The sequence below is a fragment of the Nannospalax galili genome, unplaced genomic scaffold (genome assembly GCF_000622305.1).
Source record: "Nannospalax galili isolate Female #2095 unplaced genomic scaffold, S.galili_v1.0 scaffold1210, whole genome shotgun sequence".
NCBI classification, from domain to species: Eukaryota; Metazoa; Chordata; class Mammalia; order Rodentia; family Spalacidae; genus Nannospalax; species Nannospalax galili.
In genome coordinates this window covers 64,464-88,981 of record NW_008328216.1, presented here as the reverse complement: position 1 = coordinate 88,981, position 24,518 = coordinate 64,464, and the positions used below count along the sequence as shown (strand labels likewise).

The 24,518-nt window shown below is 47.2% G+C and overlaps 1 protein-coding gene across 1 annotated transcript in view; it reads right to left on the bottom strand.

Moving 5' to 3' along the window:
* The window catches only part of Itga9 (integrin subunit alpha 9), a 365,552-nt gene extending 343,556 nt beyond the window's left edge, over positions 1-21,996 (bottom strand). The window contains exons 1-2 of the mRNA XM_008855995.3: positions 21,570-21,996; positions 1,423-1,550 (exon numbers count right to left, since the gene is read on the bottom strand). Of these exons, the coding sequence (XP_008854217.1) occupies positions 1,423-1,550; positions 21,570-21,733 (292 nt within the window). The 5' untranslated portion in view covers positions 21,734-21,996. The remainder of the gene's footprint in view (positions 1-1,422; positions 1,551-21,569) is intronic.
* Between the last annotated feature and the right edge of the window lie 2,522 nt (positions 21,997-24,518).

Here is a 24,518-nt window from a genome sequence, read left to right as displayed (position 1 = left end):
GTCAGCTATCTCAATTGCTCTCCACTTTATTTTTGAAACAGACTCTCACAGAACCTAGAGTTCACAGATTTGGCTAGATTGGCTGACCAGTGAGCCCCAGGGATCCTCTGTCTCTGCCTCTACAACACAAAAGTTATAGGCTCATACCATCTCGTGTGGCTTCTCACGTGGGTGCTGGGGATTGAACTCAGGTCTTCATGCTTGCAGAGGAGACACTTTGCTAAGAGAGCATCTCCCCGGTCCTCTTTGCTTATACATAGTGATAATGTGAAGACTGTTATGAGAAAGGACTTTGGAGAAAGCAAGGCCTTGATATTTTAGCCATATAGCTTTTCTTTATGGAGCACAGTTCTGTGTGCTCACCTCACCTAGGCCAGTCTTCTCAAAGCAATTCTTATGATGGAGGTATTTTGATCCTGATCTTACAGAGTGAGGGAAATGAGGCACAAGAAGCTATTGGGCAGTCTCAATATTTCCCAGCTGGGCTTTGAATCCAGATGCATCTAGTCCACTAGACCAGAGTGAGCATCAAAGCACATCTATCCAGTCCTATCTTTCCTCAAGACGCAAAATTGAAAGTTTAATTGAATGGTCTCCTACTGCATGCATCAAGAAAAATCCCAGCACCTTAACCTCTCCTGTGAGGCTCTGTTTGACCAGCAGCCTAACCAACCTCTTCTGCATCCACTCTCCCCTCACTAGTGACACTGTCTTCGTTATGTTTGGACTTGCCCTGATATACACGTAAGGTCCCCAGGGAGGCCTCACCAGACCCTCCAATCTAGAGCTGATCGAATACCCACCCTACCTCTGGCTTTCCTTCAGTCTGTGGTTGTTATTTTTAAATATTTTATTTATTATTTTTATTTTATGTGTATGAGTATATTGCCTGCATGTAGTAAAGTGCACCCATGTTGTGCAATGCCTGTGGAGGGCAGAAGAGGGCATTGAATTCCCCTGGAACTGGAGTTACAGATGGTTGTTAGCTGCCATGTGGGTACTGGGAATGGAGCCTGGGTCCTCTGCAAGAGCAGCCAGTGCTCTTAACTACTGAGCCATCGCTCTATCCCCTCTATGGATTATTTTAATGTCTCTACTGACTAATGATTTTCAGGGCCCAGGATGACAGGATCCTTGTTTCCTTTATTCACTAGCAAACCTCAGTGCCTAATAGGCTCTCAATAATGTCTGCAGGGGGGATGGGTGGATGGATGAATGGATGGATGGATGGATGGATGGATGGATGGATGGGTAGAGGAAGGAAGGGAAGGAGGGAGGGAGAGAGGGAGGGCAATTGGGAGGGAGAGAGAGAGAGTGATGGATGCGTGGCAGGTAGGTGAATGGTCAGCTATCCCAGATACAAAAAGAACAAAGTATAAAAATGCTGGTCCCATTTCCACTTTGACAGTCACATCCACCCACCTCGAGCCATGTCCAGTTCGGTGCATCTCCGGTCAGGGTTGGTGTGGACACGACACTTAAACACAGCTCCAGGGGACTTCACTGAAGGGCTGTATTTGGAATCTGCCTTGGGTGCACCCACAAGGACCCTGAGCATCAAGAAGAAAAGGCATGCTGTTACCAAGGTGTCAGAAAAGAAGAGATAGGTGGTAAAATCTTTGCCTAGGCAAGGGTGAGCCATCTGAGGGCTCTCAGGGGAACTCTACTATTTTACTGTGGTATATGTACTTGTATATACCCTGTCTCTACCTTTCCAAGCTAAAATTACAGGGCTGGTGGCCACATCCCCCCAAGCACTTACATAGGTTCTGGGGATCTCAAGTCTAGTCCTTATGCTTCTACAGCAAGTGCTTTAACCACTGAGACATCTCTCCAGCCCAACAATGGGAACCTTTAAAGATATCATTTACCTTATCTCCCTTCCTCCACTTACCCACAACAACACATACAGCACATAGATGTAGAGAGAAATTGGAGGTGGTGGAATAGCATGTGTATCCCACTGCAAAATACACAGAATAGTTCACGTACAGTCAGGGCAAGAATAGAGGTCCACAGTCCTCATTGTAACCTGCAAAGCTGCTAGAGGCTGGGTCTTCCCTGGTTATGGGCAAAGACCAAACATCCCACCAGGACGGAAGAATCCATCTGGGCCTGGGTGGGTACTAAACCTGGGGAGGATGACACTAAGTTTTTCTCCAGGAGTTACAAAATAAATCTGTCTTAGAGAAAGTGTGTGTGTCGCTTCTCAGGTACCATCCACCTTGTTTTTTGAGACAGGCTGTCTCATTGGCCTGGTGCTTACAGATCCAGTGAACCCAGAGGATCTACCTGTCTCTACCTCCCCAGTGCTAGGATTACAAGTACACAGCACCATGCCCTGTACTGAGGTCTTCATAGTTACAGGCAAGCTCTTTATCAACTGAGCCATCATCCAAGCCCCTGCCCTAGAGTGTTATGCACTGTTTCTAGAAAGTAGCAACCTGAAGACCTACAGTAGAGAAAACCAAATAAGGACAATTAGGTACAGTGTGCACTGAATAGTGAGCCCCTTGGAAAAGGTCTTGCACAAGGACACTTCGAACAAGATCCACACTTTGCTCAAATTGCTGCCCCTGCCCAATCAGAACTTGAGCTGTTCCCTGTCTGTAAGAGCCAGAAAGAGGATGGAGCTGATGGCCCCAGGACCATTGGATGTATTAGATGCTTGTCACCTTCCATAGTCCCTGGGATAGAATGCACCTGCTACAAGGTTTCTCTGGGAAAGCAGAGGTTATATATAGCATGGTTCTCAACAGTCTTTCTGGGGATGCAGAACGCTGTCCCCAAGGTTCCCCTTATTCTGTCCTAGGAGCCACCCTCATCTTGGGATCTCATTCATCCAGTCACCCCCACCCCACTCATGCCTCACAATGTCATTTTCCCCACCCATGCTCTGCCTGAGCAGAGAAATTGGCTAACAAAGCTACCTTATCATACCCTCAGGGGTCTGAAACAAAGGCTCATGGACACTGTCACTAACCTGACTCAGAGGTCCAGGGTCAGGACCCATGGGAAGGCATAGATATTCCATTCTCTTTATTAAAAAATTATTATTTTATGTGTATGAATATATTGTCTGCATGCATGTTAGTATGCCTGTGTCATGCAGTGTCCATGGAGGTAAGAAGAGGGTGTCAGATGCCCTGGAACTGGAGTTACAGATGGTTGCTACCCATCATGTGGGTGCTGGGAACCAAACCTTGGTCCTCTGCAAGAGCAACCAGTGTTCTTAAATGATGAACCACCTCTCCAGCCCCTTTAAAAAATATTTTATGTTTTTATGTGTGTGTGTTATGCCTGCATGTCTGTAAATGCACCTGTGTCATGCAATGTCTGTGGAGACCAGAAGAGGGCATCAAGTTCCCTGGAACTGGCATTATGGATGGTTGTTAGCTGCCATATGGGTACTGGGAACCAAACCTGGGTCCTTTGTAAGAGCAGCCAGTGCTCTTAACCACTAAGCCATCCCTCCAGTCCCTAGGTATTCCATCTTAATTCCTGCCCCTAGAACCTGGTGGATCCCTGGGGACCCCAGGAGATTCCCCCATCCCTACAAAGGAGCATCTCTCCTGGGGCCAGTCATGAAAGGTATCTATTTGCTTCTACGAGGATGTCTTACAGGTTGGGGGTGGTGGTGAGAAGAGTCAGGACCCCAGCAGTGAGGATCAGTCCCCAGCAGCCCTGTCCCTCTGCAGGATCTTGGCCAGAATAGCTCATACTCCTCCAGCCTCACCATGGTGGGCCCCAGGTGCAGCATTCCTCAACAGAAGCACTGTGCTTAGTGAAGGTTAAGAAAGCTCTTTCCCAGGCAGGCCACACTCATTGCCTGGCTCAGCCATGCAAGGGCGGTTTGGCTGGCCCTTGGCTGCTCTAATTCACATGCATAATGACAGAATAAAATCCAAGAAGAAAGCCACACTAAGAGATCAATTTCTCCCCTTTTCTCAGGGGCGGAGCCTGAGAGTCACTGGGGCAAGTGCAGGCGTCTTCTTAGAATGCCAGTTGTTTTCACAGGTGAAAAGAATTAGCGTATTGACAGCTTAAAACTGCTGAAGCGTCCGTCCACAGCCTGTCCTTGTCATGTCAAGCCCTAAGAGCCAGGGAGTCTAAATATACCTCAGCCACTGGAAAACCCCAGTGCCACGGGCCTGGGTCCAAAATCGCCCACAGACTCCAATTTCCCATCAGCACAGTGAACAACTGTCATTGTAATTCATTTTGTACTAGTGGCTGGGATGTAACTAAATAGTGAAGCAGCCTGCCTAGAATGTGTGAGGCCCTGGGTTCAAGCTCCAGGACCATAATGTCCCAAAAACAAAGTCACCATTGTATCCAACTGCCTTCTAAATACCTATCCTTATGATTCATCAGATAAGCTTCAGTGGGTAACAGTTAATAGAGATCCAAAATTGGTCAAAGAATGGAGAAGTGACTGGGGAGTGCTCAGCCTTAAATGGGACATCTGTATCACACTCCCAGTCTCCAAGGTGCAGGGAACATCTTACAAGAGGGGGCAGTAAGATTTAAGAGCCAGGGGGCAAAGAGGAGTGCTGTGAAATACTGTCATCTGGACATTGCATGCCATTGTACCCATGAACTCACAGCAGCTGTGATAGCCTGCATAAGACCTGTTCAAGATCAAGCCAGTCAATAGTATTGATAGAAGGGGAGGATCTCTCACACCCCAACCCATAGCTGAGGAGCTATTGACAGCTGCTAGCTACTGGGGAGGAAGAGTCAGTTTCTTCAAGGATGTGGCCTGCTGCCTATGTGTCAGTGGATGATCGTAAACCCATGCACATAAGGGCAGCACTAGACTCCAGTGGGTTATAAAGAAAAAAGAAAAAAGGAGAGAGCAGAGTGTGAAATTGGGGGGGTGGTGTGGGAAGGAGGGGTCTAGGAGAAGTAGGATGGGGGTAGTGAGGGTAGATAAGATCACAATACATTGTATGCAAGTATGAAATTCTCAAAGACTAAGTCATTTTTAAGTTACAATAAATAATAATGAAAATCCGACACCCACAAAAGTTGGAAAGTGGTTACAGGAAACAATAGGCTGAGGGTCTACTGTGTCCCTGAAATCAACAATGCAACCCTAGAAATGTCACGGGGTGCCGTTGCTCCTTCTTCAGAGATGTTCCTAGGTTGGAGAGGCAGGAAGGAACCTGGGGAACAGAATTCTCAGGTACTTGCTTCTCCCAGTCTAGAACAAGACGGAGGGGCAAAACGCTTTACAAAATCTAAAACAGAGAAGGGACCTGCTAGATTCTAAAGCTCTTCCAAACCTGAGGTACTCGACAGTTCTAACAAAAACAGCTGATTCAAACCCTGCTATCCCTCTGGTTCAAACTTCTAACTAGCTGGCCAGATGAGAAAGAGTCTCTTAATTTCTGAGATGGGAAACAACTTGTGAGATGATGAGATGTGTGTTCAAATATGCCCAACATGCACGGGGTGCACCCTGGAGACTGTGCTTGCCTCTGTGTTTTTATAAGACATCATGGCTTCTTTGGCAGCCCAGTGCTGGCTCTTTACTTAGGCTGTGGTCCAGCAAGATGGCTGCAACAGGCCAGGAACGTGGCTTTTCTGAATCTCATTCAGCTGGCTCCTGGCCAGACTGATCCTGAGAGACAGATTAGGAGAGCTCAGGGTTCAGGACCATACCCTGAAAAGATGCCATCTGGTTTTTTTTTTTTTTTTGGTTTTTCCTCTCATTGTCCTCTGGGATACAAATCAGTATCCCAATCACTTCAAACAACCCCACATCTCTGGTACCCCAAAGAAAACTGTATCTTTCCTCTGTATGGTTACCCTCTCAAAGGGCCTCTGTGTCCACAGCCACAGGCGTGGATCACATAAACCATCAAGCTGCTTTCCACCTCTGCTTGCTCCATCAAGTGTGGTCCTATAGTAGTGCCTATGGCAGCAACTAACATTATCCCCATTTTACAGCTGGGGGAATGCGGGTGACCAAGTCTGCTCCTGGAACTTGTCCCAGACCTCCCAATTGCCTAGCTGCAGCATGCACCAGCAATAGTGGGTCACCTACCCCTCTCCTGCTTAGCCCATGCCAACCAGAAATAAAGGAAAAGGAAAACAGTAGGTACCCACTGTCCCCTCTGCTGACAGCTGCTCACATGTGTGACTGTTCCCAAGGAAGCTGGAGGGAGGCTCTGTGGGCAGATCCAAAGTTAGAAACTGGCTTTGGAGTCCTGCAGCATTAAGACTTGGATTTGGGAGCAGGAAGAAGGCATTTCTCCTCCCCTCAGGCTCAAGGGACCCAAGAAGTGAATTCCAACCTCCCTCTTGGTTTTCCAAAACATTAACATTGCAAGCGGCATGCTAACCAAAGGCCAGCCTCCCCAAGTAAGTAGCTCATAAAGCTCTTTAGAAATATGCACCTGGCTGTTCCTTTGCCAGCAGAAGTGAGGATTACTAACACCACTCATTGCAAATCTGAGAAGACAGCTTCATGTGTGCATTCCACTCTGAGAGGCTGGGTTACATCAATGCAGCCAGTAGAGCTAGGCTCAGCGCTCAGGCCCATGACCAGGGGCAGGTGTTCTCTAACTCCTTGTACTGTCTCCTACCAGAATATTCACCCTGTGGTCACATGAACCTCATAACAGCTATGAATGCATCCCAATACAAAATTATAAATTTGTTTGTTTTTGGTTTTGTTTTTTGGGTTTGTTTGGGTTTTTTGTTTTGTTTTTTTTTTGTGTTTTTTTTTTTTTTTTTTTTTTTTTTTTTTTTTTTGTCTTTTTCAAACAGGGTCTCCCTGTAGCCTCAGCTGTCCTGGAACTCACTATGTAGACCAGGCTGGCCTTGAACTCACAGAGATCTGCCTGCCTCTGCCTCCCAAGTACAGGGACTACAGGCATGCGCTACCACGCCCAGCTGATTTTTTGTTTTGTTTTGTTTTTAATTTATTTTTTATGCATATGAGTGTTTTGCCTGTATGTATGCAAGTATTCCACATGCAGTGCCCGAGGAGGTCAGAAGATGGCATTGGATCCCCTAGAAATGTAGTTATGAATCGTTATTACCTGCCAGGTGGGTGCTGGGAACCAACCTGGGTCTTCTGCAAGAGCACCCAGTGCTCTTAAACTGATGAGCCATCTCTCTAGGCCCCTGTAAATTTACTTAAAACATGATTTGTGTGTCTGTGCGTACATGTTTGTGGGTGTGCATGTGTGGGTGTGTATCTGCACACATGCTTGTGTACATGTAGAGGCCAGAAGTCAACACTGGGTGTCTTCCTCAATTGCTGTCCACCTCATATTTTGAGGCAGGGTCTCTTACTAGCCTGAAGCTCACCAGTTTGGCTAAACTGACTGACCAGCAAGTCCCCCCCACTGCCCAATCCTGTGCCTCCCTGGGGTTGGGATTACAGATGTATACTATCACACCTGGCTTTTATGAGGGTGTTGGAGATCAAACTCAGGTCCTCATGCTTGCACAGCAAGCACTCTACCCACTGAGCCATCTCCTCAACCCCATTATGATATCTTTTTGGGTATTTTTTTTTTTTTGGTAAGTCAATTGTGTTGTTTTGGAGCATGGACTCTGTTGATGACAATGTCATATCAGTGTCAAAAGGTCAGACACACCTGAGTGCCAGTTTCAGTAAACTCCATGTCTCCAGTGAAATTGCTTTCTCTGTTCCCCACTACGGGGTCAAGCTGACTAAAAGGCTCCATCCCAGCCCCACCTTGCTCTGAACTCTCCTCTCACATCCAAAGAGTCATCTTCAGCTCAGCTCCCTAGACAGCAGGTGGGAGTGACCAGGCTGAGCCACAGCTGCCTCCCTGGGGACGGCTGGGGACCAGCAGTGTCTCAAAGGCTCCTCTCCTTCCCACAGATACCACAGCACCATACCACAGGGCAGAATTACAGCCAGCTGGAGGACAGTGATTGGGGATTACAAACTTACAACCTATTAGATTTGCTTTCATGTATTTGATCCACAAACCAAAGCTTCCCTAGGGATGATGCTCCAGTTACAGGAGTGGTATTCAAACACTGTGTTTCTACCACAGGGAAACCCCAGGAATCACTGCCTGCCCCTCCCTGGGCACAGACAGCTAAGCAGAGGGGAGGACTGGCATCAGAACCCTCTTATTTGGACCACCCCAAAGGTTTCATCCCAGGGAAAGAAGGTAAGGAATCAGAGCTCACTAAGTGGCACCAAGGACCCAGGAGTCCTCAGGAATTCCTCTGACATTTCATGAATCTGAGGCTCCAGGTGTTTAAGCAAAGAGCTTTCTAGGTACTATAAACTAATGGGGGCTAGAGAGATGACTCAACAGTTAAGAGCACTAGTTGTTCTTGCAGAAGACCTGGGTTCGAATCCCAACATCCACATGGCGGCCAACAACCATCCGTAACTCCAGTTCCAGAGGATCCAACACTCTTCTGTCCTCCATAGGCACTGCACGACAAGGGTGCACTTACATGCAGGCATAACACCCATATCCATAAAATAAAGTTTTAAAAATTAAAAAAAAAACAGTCCCACCTGGATTCTTTGTAGATGTGTGTGCATGTTGGATGTGTATGTGTATGCAGATGAGCCTTCACATGTGTGTGTGTGTGTGTGTGTGTGTGTGTGCGTGCGTAGGTCTGAGGTCAATGTCAGATGTTTTCTTCAATTATTCTCCAACCTTATTTTTTTTTTTTTGAGGTGGGCCTCTCACTGAACCCTAAGCTTGTTGATTTGACTAAGCTGGTTGGCCAACAAGCCCCCGCAATCTTCCTGTCTCCACACCCCCAGCACACTGGATTACAAGCATGTGCCAGCTTTTTATGTGGGTGTAAGAGATTGAAATCAGATCTTTGTGCTTATAACTGACTGAGCCATCTTCTGAGCCTCTTTTTTAGGTAGGGTTTCATATATCTCAGGCTGGTCTCAAACTCACTACATAGCTGAGGATGGCCTTGAATTCCTGACCCTCTTGCCTCCCTTTTCTGGATGGTGGGATTACAGACGTGCACCACCAAGCCTAGTTAATGTGACACTGGAGATCAAACCCAGTGCTTCACGCATGCCAGGTGAGCACTCTACTGGCTGAGCCATACCCCAGCCTTCCACCTAGATTCTAAGCTCTGTAGTTTAGTTACTCAGGGTAAAAGAGAATTGCACAGGGCAAATTCTCCCTCTACCATTGACAAGCTGTGTGACTGCCAACATATTTCTTGACTACTCTGAGCCTCAGTTTTCCTCTGCTATCAAACAGGAGAAATGAAAATAAACATTCAGATAAAGGGTTCTTGTGAGGTTTGGCCAAAAGAATGTTTACAAAGCACCCAGTATGGTGTCTGATACAAAGCAGCTGTTCAAAGGAGTGTTCAGATGCTAGACAGTAGTGGGCCAAACACCGCATTTGTCCCAGCTTCAACTCTTGGCAGCACCCCAGGAGCTTACAGGTCCTTAGAAGTAAGCTCCCTTTTCTGTTGTGCTAGGCAGGCATTTATTCAGACTTTCAGCTGACATCTCCAAAATCCAGGGATGGCCAGGGTGATCTCACCACCAATATCATTAGGGAAGCAGCCACAGTCCTCCACCCTTCCTGTATCCCTGCCCTGTTCAGTGGAACTATGCACTTCTTCCATCGCAAGGTAATAGCTGTTTCCTCCTCCCTGCAACTTGCATTGGCCAATAGGATGCAGCAGAATATGCATGGCTGGGGCTTAGCCTCAAGAGATCATGTGTGCCTGTTGGCTCTCCTGGCGCCTTGCCAAGGCCACCCTTTGCCTGGGCCAGGCTAACCTGCTGGACAATTAAAGTCACATAAATCAGAGACAAGCCATCCCAGGTGAAGCCAACACTGCATCTGCCAGCCCACAAGCTGACACAGAGGTTGACCACAGATACATGAGGGAGCCCAGTTCAGAACAGAAGAAACACCCAGCTGAGGCTAGCCTAACCCACCAACCATAGAACCAAGACTGAATACATGGTGGTTGGTGACAGTCATTGAATTTTAGGATGGTTGGAAACAAGGGCTCATTATTTCTGAGACAACTGGGCTATAAGTCATCCATTGGGCTTGAGTCTAAACCAGCCATCCCAGTCTGCATCTGAGAAAGGTTGTGATGGCTCTGCTCTCTACCTGGTCTCCTTTTCCTTGCCCTGAGGGAATCTCATCCCCAACTGGGACCACAGACCTGTTACTACTGATCTGTGAGAGGTTGGGTGCAGGCACCGGAAAAGCCCTAAAGGGTTTGCCTAGAGTCTCACCGTGATGGTTAATCTTCATCACCAACTTGGCCAGATTTAGAGTCACTATGGAAACTCACCTCTACATGTCTCTATGAGCGTGTTTCCAGAAAGGTTTAACTAAGGAGGTAAGACCCATCCTGAATGTGGGCAGATCCATCCCATGAACTGGGTTCCAAGACTAAATAAAAAGAAAAAAGTGGGCTGGGCACCTGCATTCATCCATCTCTCTCTGTTTCTGACCGGACACAATATAACCATCTGTGCCTCAAGCTCTACCACCATGCCTTCCCCACCAAGACAGACTGTATCCCCTGAAACTGTGAACCAAAATAAACCGTTCCTCCCTCAAGTTGCTTCTTGTCAAGAAAAATCACTAATGCAATCACCCAGGAGCTGGCCAGTTCCTCTTGAGTCACATGGCCTTGGACAAGTCCCCTGGCCCTGTCTTTCCTTATCTCTAGACTACAGACAACAGTTGCATGTTCCCCTCCCAACAAAGGTGATGTGATGAGCTGCAAAGTGTTCTGAGGCCCATACCCCAAGATGGGTGGATTAGGGTACTTCATCTGCAGAGCCAAAAATATACAAAAACGCTCCCTAAAGAGGCATTGGGCCACCTTTCTTTCCTCTTTAGAGACTTGCTTCCTTGGACAAGTGCTTGATGGGAACAGGGAGAGGGAGGGAAGGCAGTATGCTGACACCAAGAGCAATCAGATTAGCATTAAATTAGGCCAACTGGGGTTCAAATGACAAGCCCATCATGTACTTGCTGGGTAATCTTGGACAGGTGACTTGCATTCTCTGTGCCTTACAAGAGTAGTCCCCACAGTATCAGGGTGACTGTGAACACAGGGCCTCTGATACACAGAAAGTAGTCATCAAACACTGGCAAGCGTGGTTTTCATCCTGGACACGACTGCTTGTAGTAAATGAAGGGAAGAAGAGCCATGCCATTGAGAATGAAGCAGGTGGAGTTCTGTGCCTAGCTAGGAAAGAACAGAGGCAGGAGCAGAGCCCCACAGAGTGTCATGGGCCATGCCAAGTGCTCCCTTAACAGATGCACTGAGGAAGGCAGCTGGAGGAGGAGGCATGTCCAAGGACTGTGCTACCCACAGCTGAGGATATCAAGTTTGCATTATCTGAAGGATACTGTACCCAGCCAGCATGGATGGAGACACTCTAAAGAGATGCTTGTGTCCTGCACTTTGGCTCTTGGAGTATTGAAACAATGGACCCCAAGAAACTAGAATTCCTCCAGGAATCTCATGCTTAGAGAAGAAAAAGTCTAAAGCCTGGGCGAGCCTGGGTCACACAATGTGGACTACTTGTGGGAACATCTTTCTGGAGAGAGTGGAGCCCAGACCATGATAGGTGGGACCACACCTTGACCATGGCTGCTTAGACACACGTTACTCTGGCCCTCAATCTAAACCTTAACCTCATTTCAGGATCTGAAGATGGAATTGAGGGTGGGGGTCACTGGATCTCTTTGTCCTTCTTCTCCATATGGCCACATTGAATAAACCTCCTTTTACTGTTTTAATTGGCTTATAGAGAAGTGATAGATGAACCTAGTTTGCTGGGGCACAGGCTGTGACCCCAAGTCTGGTAAAAACACAGCAAGCTTCAGACCTCTGGGAGATCAAAGTTGGAGTCTTGCCATCTTATTGGTTTCCTGTGATCATTTTCCTCCCCAAGAAAAACAGGGCAAGGCTTTCACATTCTAACTTCTATTAAATGATAGAAATAGAAGATTCTCACCATGCCTACTTCACCTTCGAATTGTGATAGTTCATCTTTGTTTCTGTCTGTAGTGTGTGTGTGTGTGTGTGTGTGTGTGTGTGTGTGTGTGCATATGTAAGTATATGTATGGGGTAGGGGTATATGTGTATATATGTGTGTGTGAAGGACAGAAGACAATTCTGGTTATTCCTTAGTGCTCAGCTTCTCTCTCTCTCTCCCTCTGTCTCTCTGTCTCTCTCTCTCTCTCCCTCTCTCTCTCTCTCTCTCTCTCTCTCTCTCTCTCTCTCTCTCTCTCCCAATAGGCCAAGCTGGCTGGTAAGACCCAGGGATCTGCCTGTCCCCACCTCCCCAGCACTGGGATTACAAGCCTGTGGCACCACATGTTGCTTTTCTATTGAACTCAGGTCCTCACGCCTGTATGGCAAGCACTTTTACTGACTGAGCTATCTCTGTAGCCAATGATGATTAACCTTGACCGTCAACTTAATTGGATTGAGAAACATCTAGATTAGTAAAGTACACCTCTGGGGCATCTGTGATGACAGCTCCAGGGATGATTACATCATGAGGGCTTTAACCTAATGAATGGATTAATCCTTGGATACACTCATGACATTATTGGGAGGTGGTGAAAGGTGGAAGATAGGGCCTAGCAGGAGAAAGCCACTGGCAGGATGTCGTTGGAAGCTATATCTTGTCTTAGCCCCTTTCTCTTTCACTCTCTGATTCCTGTCCTCCATGAGGTAAAGACTTCCTGGGGCTGCTTATCCATGCCCTTGGTGTGTGTCCACCCCCTGCTGCTATTATCATCCTCAGCTGACATCAGAACCCAGCTCCACCACAAACTGAAGACAAGTGGCTGAATCCCCAGGAATCCTCCAAGTCATCAGCTCCAGACTGGGACTGCTGAAGTATCCAGCTTCATGGACTAAACAGATCCTGGGTTCTCAGCATCTCCACCATGTAAGTAGTCATTGTTGGACAACCCAACAATGCCCTGTCATGCAAGGCAATATATTAAACCTTCAAAAAGCTCAGTCAAACATTCCCATCACCATGACTTCTACCCATGTGCCAGTGCAGCCATGGACCAAATTAACTCTGGAAACCATGAGCCAAAAGTAATCTTTCCTCCTTTAAGTTGGAAGTTGGTTCTTCTAGGTATTTGGTCACAGTGATGATAAAAGTGACTAATAGCAACATACTTTCCAGGCTTATGTGGAGTGCAGGGTGGAAGCCAGAGCTCCTTTAAGAGGGATGGCCTCCCACCTGCTCCCACACTGCCAGAGCACCAAGTAGGAAAAGGCACTAGGAAAACTCTAGGACTTAAAATCCCACGGGTCTTGGATTAAAGGTCCTGATGTCACATCAAATCTTTCTGGCATTAAGAGAAATGTCCTTGGGAAAATAGAACATTCTAGAATACTCCATGTGTTCCACCTAGCTTCTTGCCTTGTTTCCGCCCCATCATCTATTCTGAGTTCTACTTCTAAATTAGGCAGCTCTGTATGGAGAGAAAATGGCTGTTCTAGTGGTTGACAATTTATGCAGGAGGATGACTTGTTGCCTCTAATAGAAGATTAAAAAGACACAAAACTTCCTTCCTCCCTATCAGCTCACCCCTTGGTGTGTGTGTGTGTGTGTGTGTGTGTGTGTGTGTGAGGCCACCCAGGAGTTGCCTCTCCAGTCTGTTGCTGTTGCTAATTTAACCATACAACAAAAGTCTTTTTGGCGCTCCTGAAAAGCAGATCTTGGGGACCAAGTGAGCCTGTGGGTTTCAAAGACTCTCGATTTTTCCCAGGCTTGGACACACTTTCACTTCCTAAGACCTCCTCTGGCAAAAAGGAAGGTAGGGATAAAACAATTTATTCTGCTTTGGTTGGCGGCCAAATCCACTTGCTTAAAAAGATTTTCAGTTCAGACAGTTGAGTGGCTCAAAGTTATGGAGTGCTCTGTGCCTCAAAAGCCCCTCACCTGAGACCTCTGACTTCAGAGAGACCCCAAAAGCCAGCTGGAAGCAAGAATGCTCTGGACTGTTTCCTGGTCAATTTCAAAAGCCCACCATCAATCTTAACTCTCATGGGTTGACTGCAGTGAAAGGACCAAGGACACAAGGACCCCTAGGCACATGAAGAAGCTGAGGACCATCTAGCCCATGTGTGTGTGCATACACAGGTGTGTGTGCACATAAACAAGTATGCTTGTCTGAGCGTGTGCGTGCATACACAGGTATTCTTGCCCATATGTATGATATATATGTGTATGTGTGTGTATGTGTGTGTGTTTGATGTATGTGTATACATACACAGGTGTGTTTACCCGTGTGTGTGTGGTGTATACATGTGCACATACACAGGTATGCCTGCCCATTTATATGTATGTATGTGTGGCTATTGTATATGTGTGTACATGGGTGTGCTTGCCTGCGTATGGTGTATGTATGTGTGCATACACAGATGTGCTTGTCCATGTGTGTGGAGAGCAGAAGGCAGTTTGGGATATCTTTCTCTACTGCTGTCCATTTTATTTTTTGAGACAGGGTCTCTGAATCTGGACCTCGCTGTTTGAGCTAGGCTGGCTGGTAAGCAAACCCCCTGGATCTTTGCCTCCCCAGTGCTGGGGTTACAGGCATGGATACCACCTGGTTCTTACATAGGTACTTGGGCATCTGAACTCAAACTCAGGTACGTATGCTTGCATAGCAAGCACTTTACATACCGAGCCATCTCCAAAGCCCCCTCCCATCCTCCATGCTTTCTTAACATGGTCACTCCTGCAAGAGGAGCTCTGAAGAAGTCACAGAGATGTGCATCCCCTTATCAGCTGAAAGAGCTGGCTGACAGCCTCTAGCTGCAATCTTTTCCACATCTGCCATAGTTGGTCAACTAGTGTCAAACTCTTCCCAGGTGGCCCCAGCCCATGACTGATCATGGTAGAGGACAGTCATTTCTGTCCAGTGGGGTTTTTAGAGGTGACTGAGGCTTTACTTGAGGCTCTCTCTGCCCAATTCTGCGTCCTCCCTCTTTCTCTCCCAAACTCATTATTGCCCTGGCCACAGTTATCTTGCACTCTTGTCTCTCGTGGTTCCCATCTCTAGGGGCTGTAAACTGACTCAACCATCCCCCAATTAATGTGCACTGTTCACTCAGGCTGGCAAGGGGTGGTGACCCTGTAAATATCAGCTCCCTAACCAGAGAACTAGAAACCATTTTTTGCCACAAAGCAAACAGAGCTGGGGAGAGAGCTCAGGTGGAAAGTGTTTGCCTTACAAGCATGAGGACCTGAGTTTGGTTCCCAGAACCCACATTTAAAAAGCCAGGATCTTTGGGGCTTGCTGTCCAGCCAGCCCAGGCTACTTGGCAAGTTCCAGGCCAGTGAGAGACTCTGTCTCAAAAAACACGGTAAATAGTGTCTGAGGAACAGCTGAGGTTGCTCTCCATGAGCATGGTCACACATGTGCATGCACACACAAACACATACACACATTTTACAAAAGTAAATTATGTCTATGAACACATCTGACCTGTCAACCTTGCCCAGCAACACTCTGATAGAATTTCAGACTTTGAAAGTTACAGGCAACTCTACTGAAAGTGAATGATGTCAGAGAATATAATTAAACAAGGTTTTCAAGGAACAGAGCATCACATAAAGAGCTCACTGCCTGAACCAGCACTGGCTGGAGCCCTGCTCTCCACATGCTCGCCTTCAGGGCTGTTCGTGGCTGACTGAAATGACTTCCCTGAAAGATGCTCCCTGGGTAAGACAGCTGTCTTTGCTAGTGATTCAGCACTAGCAGGGGAAACAGCACCCTTGCCTGCTTCTTCAGGTTCTTCAGAGAAACACCCCAGAAACCCCAAGAAGATGCTTTTGGGGTCCTATTAATTTTTTCCCTCATGCAAGTGCTGTCTTCTCCCCCTCTAGGAAGTTAGGGAAAGCAGTTTGTACTGGGTAGGGGAGGCCTACTGAGCAAGTCATCCAGAAAATCCCCCAAGGAAGTGGAAGCACGCCTTCCCCTTCAAGTATGAGATGGAGCTCACATTGCATGCATGCGGGGAGCAACCTTCTGTCAGGAAGACTGAGAGAGCAGGGCTACTACCACTTACAAGTGTTGTTTCAAGGGAGATGGGGTTGGGGAGAAGGGCTTATAATGCTAGCCCCTCCTTCCACCCGTCTGAATAGCCTATGCCTGCCTCACCTCAACTGGATCCTATGATGTAGCTGATAGTTTCCTCAAGACCAAAAACACAAACAAACAAACAAACAAACAAGCAAACAAGCAAAAAAATTATTTTTATTATTCCACAGGGTTGTGGGTGAAGTTTCCATTCTTGAATCCAATCCCCAGCCCTCAGCACACAATAGATATTTCAATATTTTATGAATGAAAAGATAACCTCTTCCATGACCTACAATATTTTTATTTACTTTTTAAATTTATAAGCATGTTCTGGCTGTGTGGTGGCACACACCTTTAATCCTAGCACTAGGGAGGCAGAGGCAAGAAGGTTTCTGTGAGTTCAAGGCCACCCTGGTCTACATAGTGAGTTCCAGTTCAGCTGGGGCAACAGAGAGATCCTGTCTCAGAAAGACCAAAAAAAAAAAAGCATGTTCTGCTTGCATTGTTTCAAAGCAATGCCCACAGAGACCAGAAGAGGGTATCAGGGTTATAGTGGTTATTAGCTGCCATGTGGGTGCTGGGAACAAAATCAGAGTCCTCTGCAAGAGCATCCAGTGCTCTTAACTACTGAGCCATTTCTCTAGCCCCTTTGCTCCACAATTTATTATGTAAGAACACGTCTTTTCTTTTTAATGGTTACGCTAAGGCTTGACCTCTTTGTCTCTTGGGCCCCCTTCCATTCTTATCCAACTCTTTAAGACAGAAGTCACTGGACTGGAGAGATGGTTCAGTAGTTAAGATCACTCGATACTCTTGCAGAGGACTGGGATTCGATTCCCAGCATCCACCTGGTGGCTAACAACCATCTGAAATTCATGTTCCAGGAGATCTGACACTGTCTTCTGGCCTCCACAGGCAATGCCTGACATGGGTGCATTTACATACATACAAGCAGAACACATAAAGTAAAAATAAATAAATAAAAATTTAAAAATATTGCCGGGTGTGGTGGCACATACCTTTAATCCTAGCACTTGGGAGGCAGAGGCAGGCGGATCTCTGAGAGTTCAAGGCCAGCCTGGTCTACATAGTGAGTTCCAGGACAGATGGGGCTACAGGGAGATCCTGTCTCAAAAAGACCAAAAAAATTTTTTTTTAAATATTGAAGTCATTACTCTGAATTCACATGCCCACTGGAGCGTTCTGGAGGTGAGCATATTCCTCTGTGGGCTCCCATACATAGTCATCAGCCACATGTAACTACTAATGTGTGACTGAGGAGCAGAATTCTTAATTTCACTTAATTTAAGTCCATTTTTTTTTTCAAATTGTAATACTTCTGGCAGGTGGTAACCACACCTGGCAGCTCATCAGAAATGTCTGGTTTGTTTTTTTAATTCTCAACTCTGAATGCAAATCAAGTCTCTGAGCTGACTCTAATTCTTCACTCGATGCTCTGGCAGCTTTTGTGACTGCATGCTGCACGCCTTGCACCTCTGAGAGCTCGTGCAGAGCCTGCGTGCAGCAGTCTTGTTGTCCCAGGAGAAGAATCAGGAAGCTTGTCGCCAGAGAGGAAGCCAGTGCACCCAGCCACTTTGGACGGCAGAGCGTCTGGGGAACCAGTCAAGCCCCATTTATTTATATCACAGAGTGTTACAGTTGTCCACTCTGCAGCTGAGAAACTGCTAGGAAAGGGGACAGAAATTGGCTTTGTCTGTGTTCTCTGGCACCTACTGCTGTTGTTCAAAGGATGCCAGAAGAATCAGGGTTGGGGAGGGAGGGTACTGGAGAGCTCTGGGTGGGCAGACCCTCTCGTCTGGGTGGGCAGACACTCTCTGTGTGTCCCTAGGGAAAAGGGAACTCGGACACTTGCACATCTGTATTGAAACTGATACAAATGTCTCCAGGTCGTTCTGATCCACCTGCCGTGGGGACAATTCTCACCATCCAAGGCATGGAGACGGGGGACTGCCAAGTGAGCACTTTGAGCAAATCTAGGTCTAGCTGTGTATTTATGATATGGTTGCAGAAGCCAGACTTAGCACTTAGGTTCCAAAAGACAAGAAGCTTCCCTTACCCATTCTTTATGCAGCTATTGACCCCCCCGCCAATCAGAGACAATTTGGGTTTGCAAGCACTCAGTTATAGGATCCAAGTACTATCAGCTCCACTAACAGAGCACATCCATGTGTTTGTGATGCACACCCGTGTGGTACACATCCGTCCTGGTGTGCTCTCTCACCATAGGCCTAAAAGCATCAGAGCCAACCAACCACAGCCCTTAGTCAAAGTTCATACTGTGAGCAGAAATGAACCTTTTCTTTCTGAAGGCTGACTGTCTCAGGTGTTTGTTCCAGTACCAGAAGCTGACTAACACTACATAGAACCTAAGCTCTGCCATCTGGTGGCTGGGCTCTTCCATAATTTCTAGCACGTTACCTACCTTATGTACACACACATTTTCACCTGTAAAACAGCTGGTTAATTGGCATGAAACAAATGCCTTAAACCACATAATAACTAATAAGCTAAATTAGTTATTAGCTTATTAGTTCTGGAAGAGAGCTAGAAGTCATGATGGTGAATGTTACTCTCTGTGTATAGATCACTCATCAGAGTGGGTGAGGACCCACTCTGTCATCTTTTTAAGTCACTCTGTGTAGGTTTTGCTGCACCAGAACAGCCTTTGACCAAACAGCTACCAAGCTCCGAGACCTGAATAACTTCTGTGTTTCCCTAAAACCCACAGTTCAGCTTCTGTTGCCTCTTCAGTAATACAATATAGACTTCTGTAAAACTGTTATCCTCACTGACCCAGTAATTCTTAGCCCAGAGATACCGGAAGGAAATAATTAAGAATGTTCACAGCATCTAGTTGTGAGGATGTTTACATATGTTATTACAATTATAAACAACTGGAAACAATCTAATGATCCTAGAAGACAACTGGCTCAGGGACTGCCTAGTAACTAAGAGACCTGTAATCAGTCACTAAGTCAATCAACCAACCTCAGAGTTGAAAGTTAAGGCAGAGACTTAGGGTAGATGCATATTTCACAAGGCTGGAATCTTACACATTTAGGATGACTACCTTTAAGAACTTCTAGGAATAAAATTCAACACAGGGCCTTAGTAGGAGCTTGTGTAAGTGAGAAGCCTTTGTTTTAAGTTTTGTTAGCCTTGTGTTGGTCTCGAGAAGGAAGTCTGCTGAGCTTCAAAGTTCATGGCACCCTGGTTAGGTACCACAATCAGAAGAAATTGCATTCTAGAGCTAAGAAACAAAACATGGGGAGAAAGAGAAAGAGAGAAAATGGGCGAGGAGGAAAGTATTTTCTTTTTGAGACAGGGTCTCTCTGTAGCCCCAGCTGACCTGGAACTTGCTATGTAGACCTGGTTGACCTGCTTCTGACTCCAAAGTGCTGGGATTAAATGCAAACTACACCATATCCAGAGAAAGTATTTTCTTTAAAGCATCAAGAAAAAAGAAATCAAGAAGAGACAAAAAGTAAGAAAAAAATTAATGCAATGCGGTTGGAGAACAATCTGCTTCAAAGAGATTTTACAGGAAAGTTTAGAGGGTCCCTGAAAAGCTGTAGGGACAAACACTCCAACAGAGAGAGCAGCTGGACAAAAGGGAACACTTCTGAGACCAGCAGTCGAGCTGCACCATTCCCACTGTCCCTGAGATGTCCTGCCATCTTCTGACAAAGTCAAGCCCCAACATCACCACCCACTTCTTCCCTGTAGTGTAACCCGTGGTGCTGAGTATCAAGCTAAACTATCTTCTGCATAATCTATCCACATCCCCTTTCCAAATCAAAGCAGACTGAACACCCTGTCTGTCAGGTCTGCTCTTGACTTTCTAATTGCACCCATATAGGGAGCCTGTGACCTGTGGTCCATCCAAATCTGGGTGACAGGAGCCTGGCAGCTCTCCCTGAAGCCACCAAACTGCTGCAGGGCACAGTGGCAGCTTGCAGATCCCACATGGAGCTCTGGCTCCCTCCACCTGCCTTTTCCTCAGCAGGCCCTGACCCTGAGCAGCCCTTCTTTTTTAGATAGCTCTTCCCACCTGCTCAGTGCCAAGGTCACAGGATCTGCCAGTCCAGTTTGGGACTCTGGGATATGGTTCTCCACTGCTTTTACCCAGATCACATTCTGCACCAAACCAGGAGCCTAATGTGGACCTGGGGAACATAGAAAGGTTTGGGGCCTGCTATGTTTGAAGAGGGAAGGTTTGCCAGGGCCAGGAAGAAAAGTTTGCTCTTCAATCAACTCCTGGTATCAGCGTTATGGAGGAGTGTGTAATTGGACTCAAGCTGCAATAGGACTGTGAAAACTGGTTCTCTCAGAGGGTGCTCTCTTAAATACATTCTTGTTAATGAACTGACTGGTCACAAAGTTCCCAGAGTGTTCCAGGACCCCCATCCATAAAACCATTCTTTCCCTCGCATCTATCCAGTTCAGAAGAGGGAATCCTGTGCATTTCATACCCAGAGCACACACTTCACTGATCGTCTTCCGGCTTGGCCCCTCTAATAAGGATTTTCACTGGGCAGGAGAGTCATCCCAGGCTAGCTGTCATCTGCAACCACAGTAACACACCGATCCAAAACAGACTTGGGGAACCACTGACAAAGCAACTCTAGCTGCCATGAGAAGGTGGGCGTGGTGCTGCCGTTTCATTCCAAGGAAATGGTCAAGGAGGGCACCCACCTCCTCTAAGCACTCCTGCTATGAGGCAGGTAATAAAGTGTTGTGTGTAAGGTAGCTCACGACGCTTAAGGAGGGAGAGGCTCTCTTCCTTTTTTCAAACCCACCCCTCTCGGTTAGTAACTAGGCCACTTGACCCAAACAGAACTGATCCTTCTAAGGTCTGTCTCTAGGTTGGGGTAGCACATGAGAGATGAGGCCCAGGCTGCCCACCAGCGACACAGACTGTCTCTTGGGGATGCTTGTGGGGTCTTCCCACCATCATTCTTGCATCCCGGATCCTCTCAGCTGAGCTTCTGCAGAGGGCTATTTGGATCCCCCGCCGCCCCCTACCTCTCCTGAAGATCTCCACTGGCCCAGAGGCCACATTCTTGCTGCTTCTGCTTCCAGCACGCAGCTGAACTGGAGCGACCTGAAGCGGTACCCTACAGCTGCCCTGTCTCCTGGGGGCGGGGGGGGGGAATCCGGGACACTGGTCTAGCCAGCGGCAGACCCTCGGGGGCAGACAGCCAAGTAACTTTTCGGTGGGGAGAGTGAAGATGCGCCTTTCCCCCACCCCCCAGTCTGGCGCCGCACACAGGCACGCGGCGGATAAGGACCCCCGGGAAGCAGCCGGCCGCTGGGCCTCAGGATGTCAGCGCAGCCGCCAGACATTTAAATCGGGCCCTCGGGAGGCGGCGTGGAAGAAGCCGGAAAGGCGGCGGCCGGTCCCGGGAACAGTGGCGGGGGCCGGGTAGGGGTCGGGCACCCGGAGGGAACACTCACCAGCGCGTGTTGTCGTGGAAGTGCTCCAGCACCGCGTAGCCGAAGAAGGAGCCCGCGGGGCCCTGGAAGCGCACCGGGTGCTGCGTGTCGAGGTTGTAGGCGTCGGCGGGGACCCCCGCGGCCACCAGCGCCAGCAGCAGCGCTCGGAGCCCCCCGGCGCCCATCCCCAGCCGGCCGCCGCCCTGCGCCCTGCCCAGCGTTCGGGGCGCCCGCGGCCGCGAAGCTGCCCGGAGCCGGAGCGCTGCGCTCCGAGCCCGGAGGGATGCGGGAGCCGCGCGGGTTCCCCGGGACTGGGCGAGGGACTGGAGCTCGAGCAGGAGAGAGGCCAGGGCTGGCGCGAGCGGAGCGCGTCCTCTCAATCCCCGCGAAGTCTGCGCGCTCGGGAAGAGAGTGGGTCCCGGTCCCGGGCGGCGCTGGACTGCGGAGAGGCGCGCCCGCCGGGTGGGCGGCCCGGGCGGCCCGGGAGGGACGGGCCTGCAGCGCCCCCTGCTGGACACCGCGCCTCGGAGCACCGCCAGGACCTGGTCCTGGACCGGCCTCGGGCTGCCCCACCTCCTCGCCCGGCCTCAGGGCTCCTGATGCACTTGGATTCCCTCCGCTGATCCTCTCCCTGTTCCCTGTTCCGCGGGCCTAACTGGCTGGATCTCTCTCCTTTTGTCTTCCCCTGTCAGTCTCACACTCATACTAAGGACCAAAGCCCACCCTGAGCGAAGGATGGATATGTATTCTAGTCCTACCCATCCAAAGCGCTTCATGTTGAGGCAAGCACTCAATGAACTCTAGTTGTTAGTGATAACACACCTCCCCTCCCATATTCCCAGGTCTCCTTACCATTCATTGCATTTAAGTGCAACCTCTGCCTAACCTGGGAACCTGTACAATCATCAGTTTCCACTCCAGACCAGTTAATTGGGGGTTTGGGAGTTCAGCCACATGTGTGCATACATGTGTGACAAAAACAAAGTTTATGTCTTAACCACTTTTTAGTTGTGTGACCATCACCACATTCCAGCTGCTCATCTTGAAAAACAAATTGTATAGACATTCAACCAGCATTACACACACACACACACACACACACACACACACACACACACACCAGCCTCTGGCAACCTTTGTCTTTCTCTGACTATAAAGTTGACTATTCAAGGGTTGGAGAGAAGGCTCAGAGATTAAAAGCACTGGCTCCTCTTGCAGAGGACCCAGGTTCAGTTCCCAACACCCATGTGGTGGCTAACAACCATTGTAACTCCAGTTCCAGGGGATCTGACGCCCTCTTTTGTCCTCTGCAGGCACTGCACAACAAGGATGCTCTTATATATGTGCAGGCATAACACTCATACACACAAAATAAAGGTTTCTTTTTTTTTAAAGTTGGCTATCCAAGTTTAATATTTGTATTAGTTCCTTTCTGTTGTTGTGACAAATTCCATGACCAAAAGCAACTTGGGGTAAGAAAGGGTTTATTTCTGCTTACAGCTTACAGTCCATCATCAAGGGAAGTCAAGAGCAGGAACTGATGCAGAGACCAAGGAGAGGCTCTGCTTACTGGCTTGCTCAGCTAGCTTTCTTAAACAGCCCAGGCTTACCTGCTCAGAGATGGCACCACTCAGTGGGCTGGGCCCTCCTACATCAATTAACAATCAATACAGTCCCTCACAGACATGCCTGGGGACCAACCTGATAAGAATAATTATCCAGTTGAGACTCTTTTGCCAGGTGATTCTAAAGTTCTGTGTAAAAGTGCATGTCTTTGTGTGTGAGAGAGAGAGAGAGAAAGAGCCATAGTTTTGTTTTGTTCTGTTTTTAACAAATTCTTAAAAGATAAGGAGAGACGGCTTAGCAGTTAAAAACACTGGTTCCTGCATAGGACCTGGGTTTAGTTCCCAGCACCCACATGGCAGCTAGCAACCACCTATAACACCAGTTCAAGAGGATTCAATGCCCTCTTCTGGCCTCCATGGGCATTGCACACGTTTGTTGCACTTACATATGTGTGGGTAAAACACTCATGCACATAAAATAAAAATATGAAAAAAAATAATAAAAATAAATATATAGTATACAAATTCAGTTAAAATAATGTATTTGTCAGTGGACAGTAACAGGGATGACAGAGTATATGGGCTCCAGTGGGAGGAGGGGCTATGGGATGGTGCCATTTGGGATGCAGGTATAAAGATTAATAAGATTGTTTGGGATATTCTGTATAAAATACACACAAAAAATAAATTTAAAAATGAGTTATATTTGAGGAAGAAGCATAAAAATTTGCTTCATGTTAATTAGTAGAAATGAAAAACATTACCATTGAAATCTACCTGATAACTTTATATCCATGCTCAGGTGCCAAGGATCTTGGAAAGTAACTGACTATGACTAGTAATATTCAGATATACAAAGATAAGAGACGCATGTGCAAGCATCTAAGTATTAGTTTCATTAAAAAAGAGCTTTTCTGTATGAAACAGTATATTTTAAAAAGAAACAAGATATTTTTAAAGGTTAAAACCTCATTCAGTTTTATGTCTTATATGATTTATACTGAGTACAATAATGTATAACTGTATTAATTCAACACCGTGAACCTAAAAATTTACAGCCAATTTTGAAAGAGATACATTTTTGCTCTGGAAACTGTTAATGACTATGTCAATGCTATTGTAATGAAGTGCTTCTACTAATTATGTGGTTATTAAATAAGTTAAAATGAATGAATAAAAATAAAATAAAATAGTGTGTTTGTGTATAAGCCATGAAAGCAGAAGGGAGACTATTAAGGCAGAGGAAGAGGGCTAATGGGAGAGGGAGACAGAACCAGACAGGGCAATGAGGGCTGAGGATAAGCAAAGTAACATGACATGCATGTGTAGATGTCATCATGAAACACATTATTTTTTTTACAGTCATTTAAAAATAAAACATAGATTCACAAGCAGTGAGCTGGGT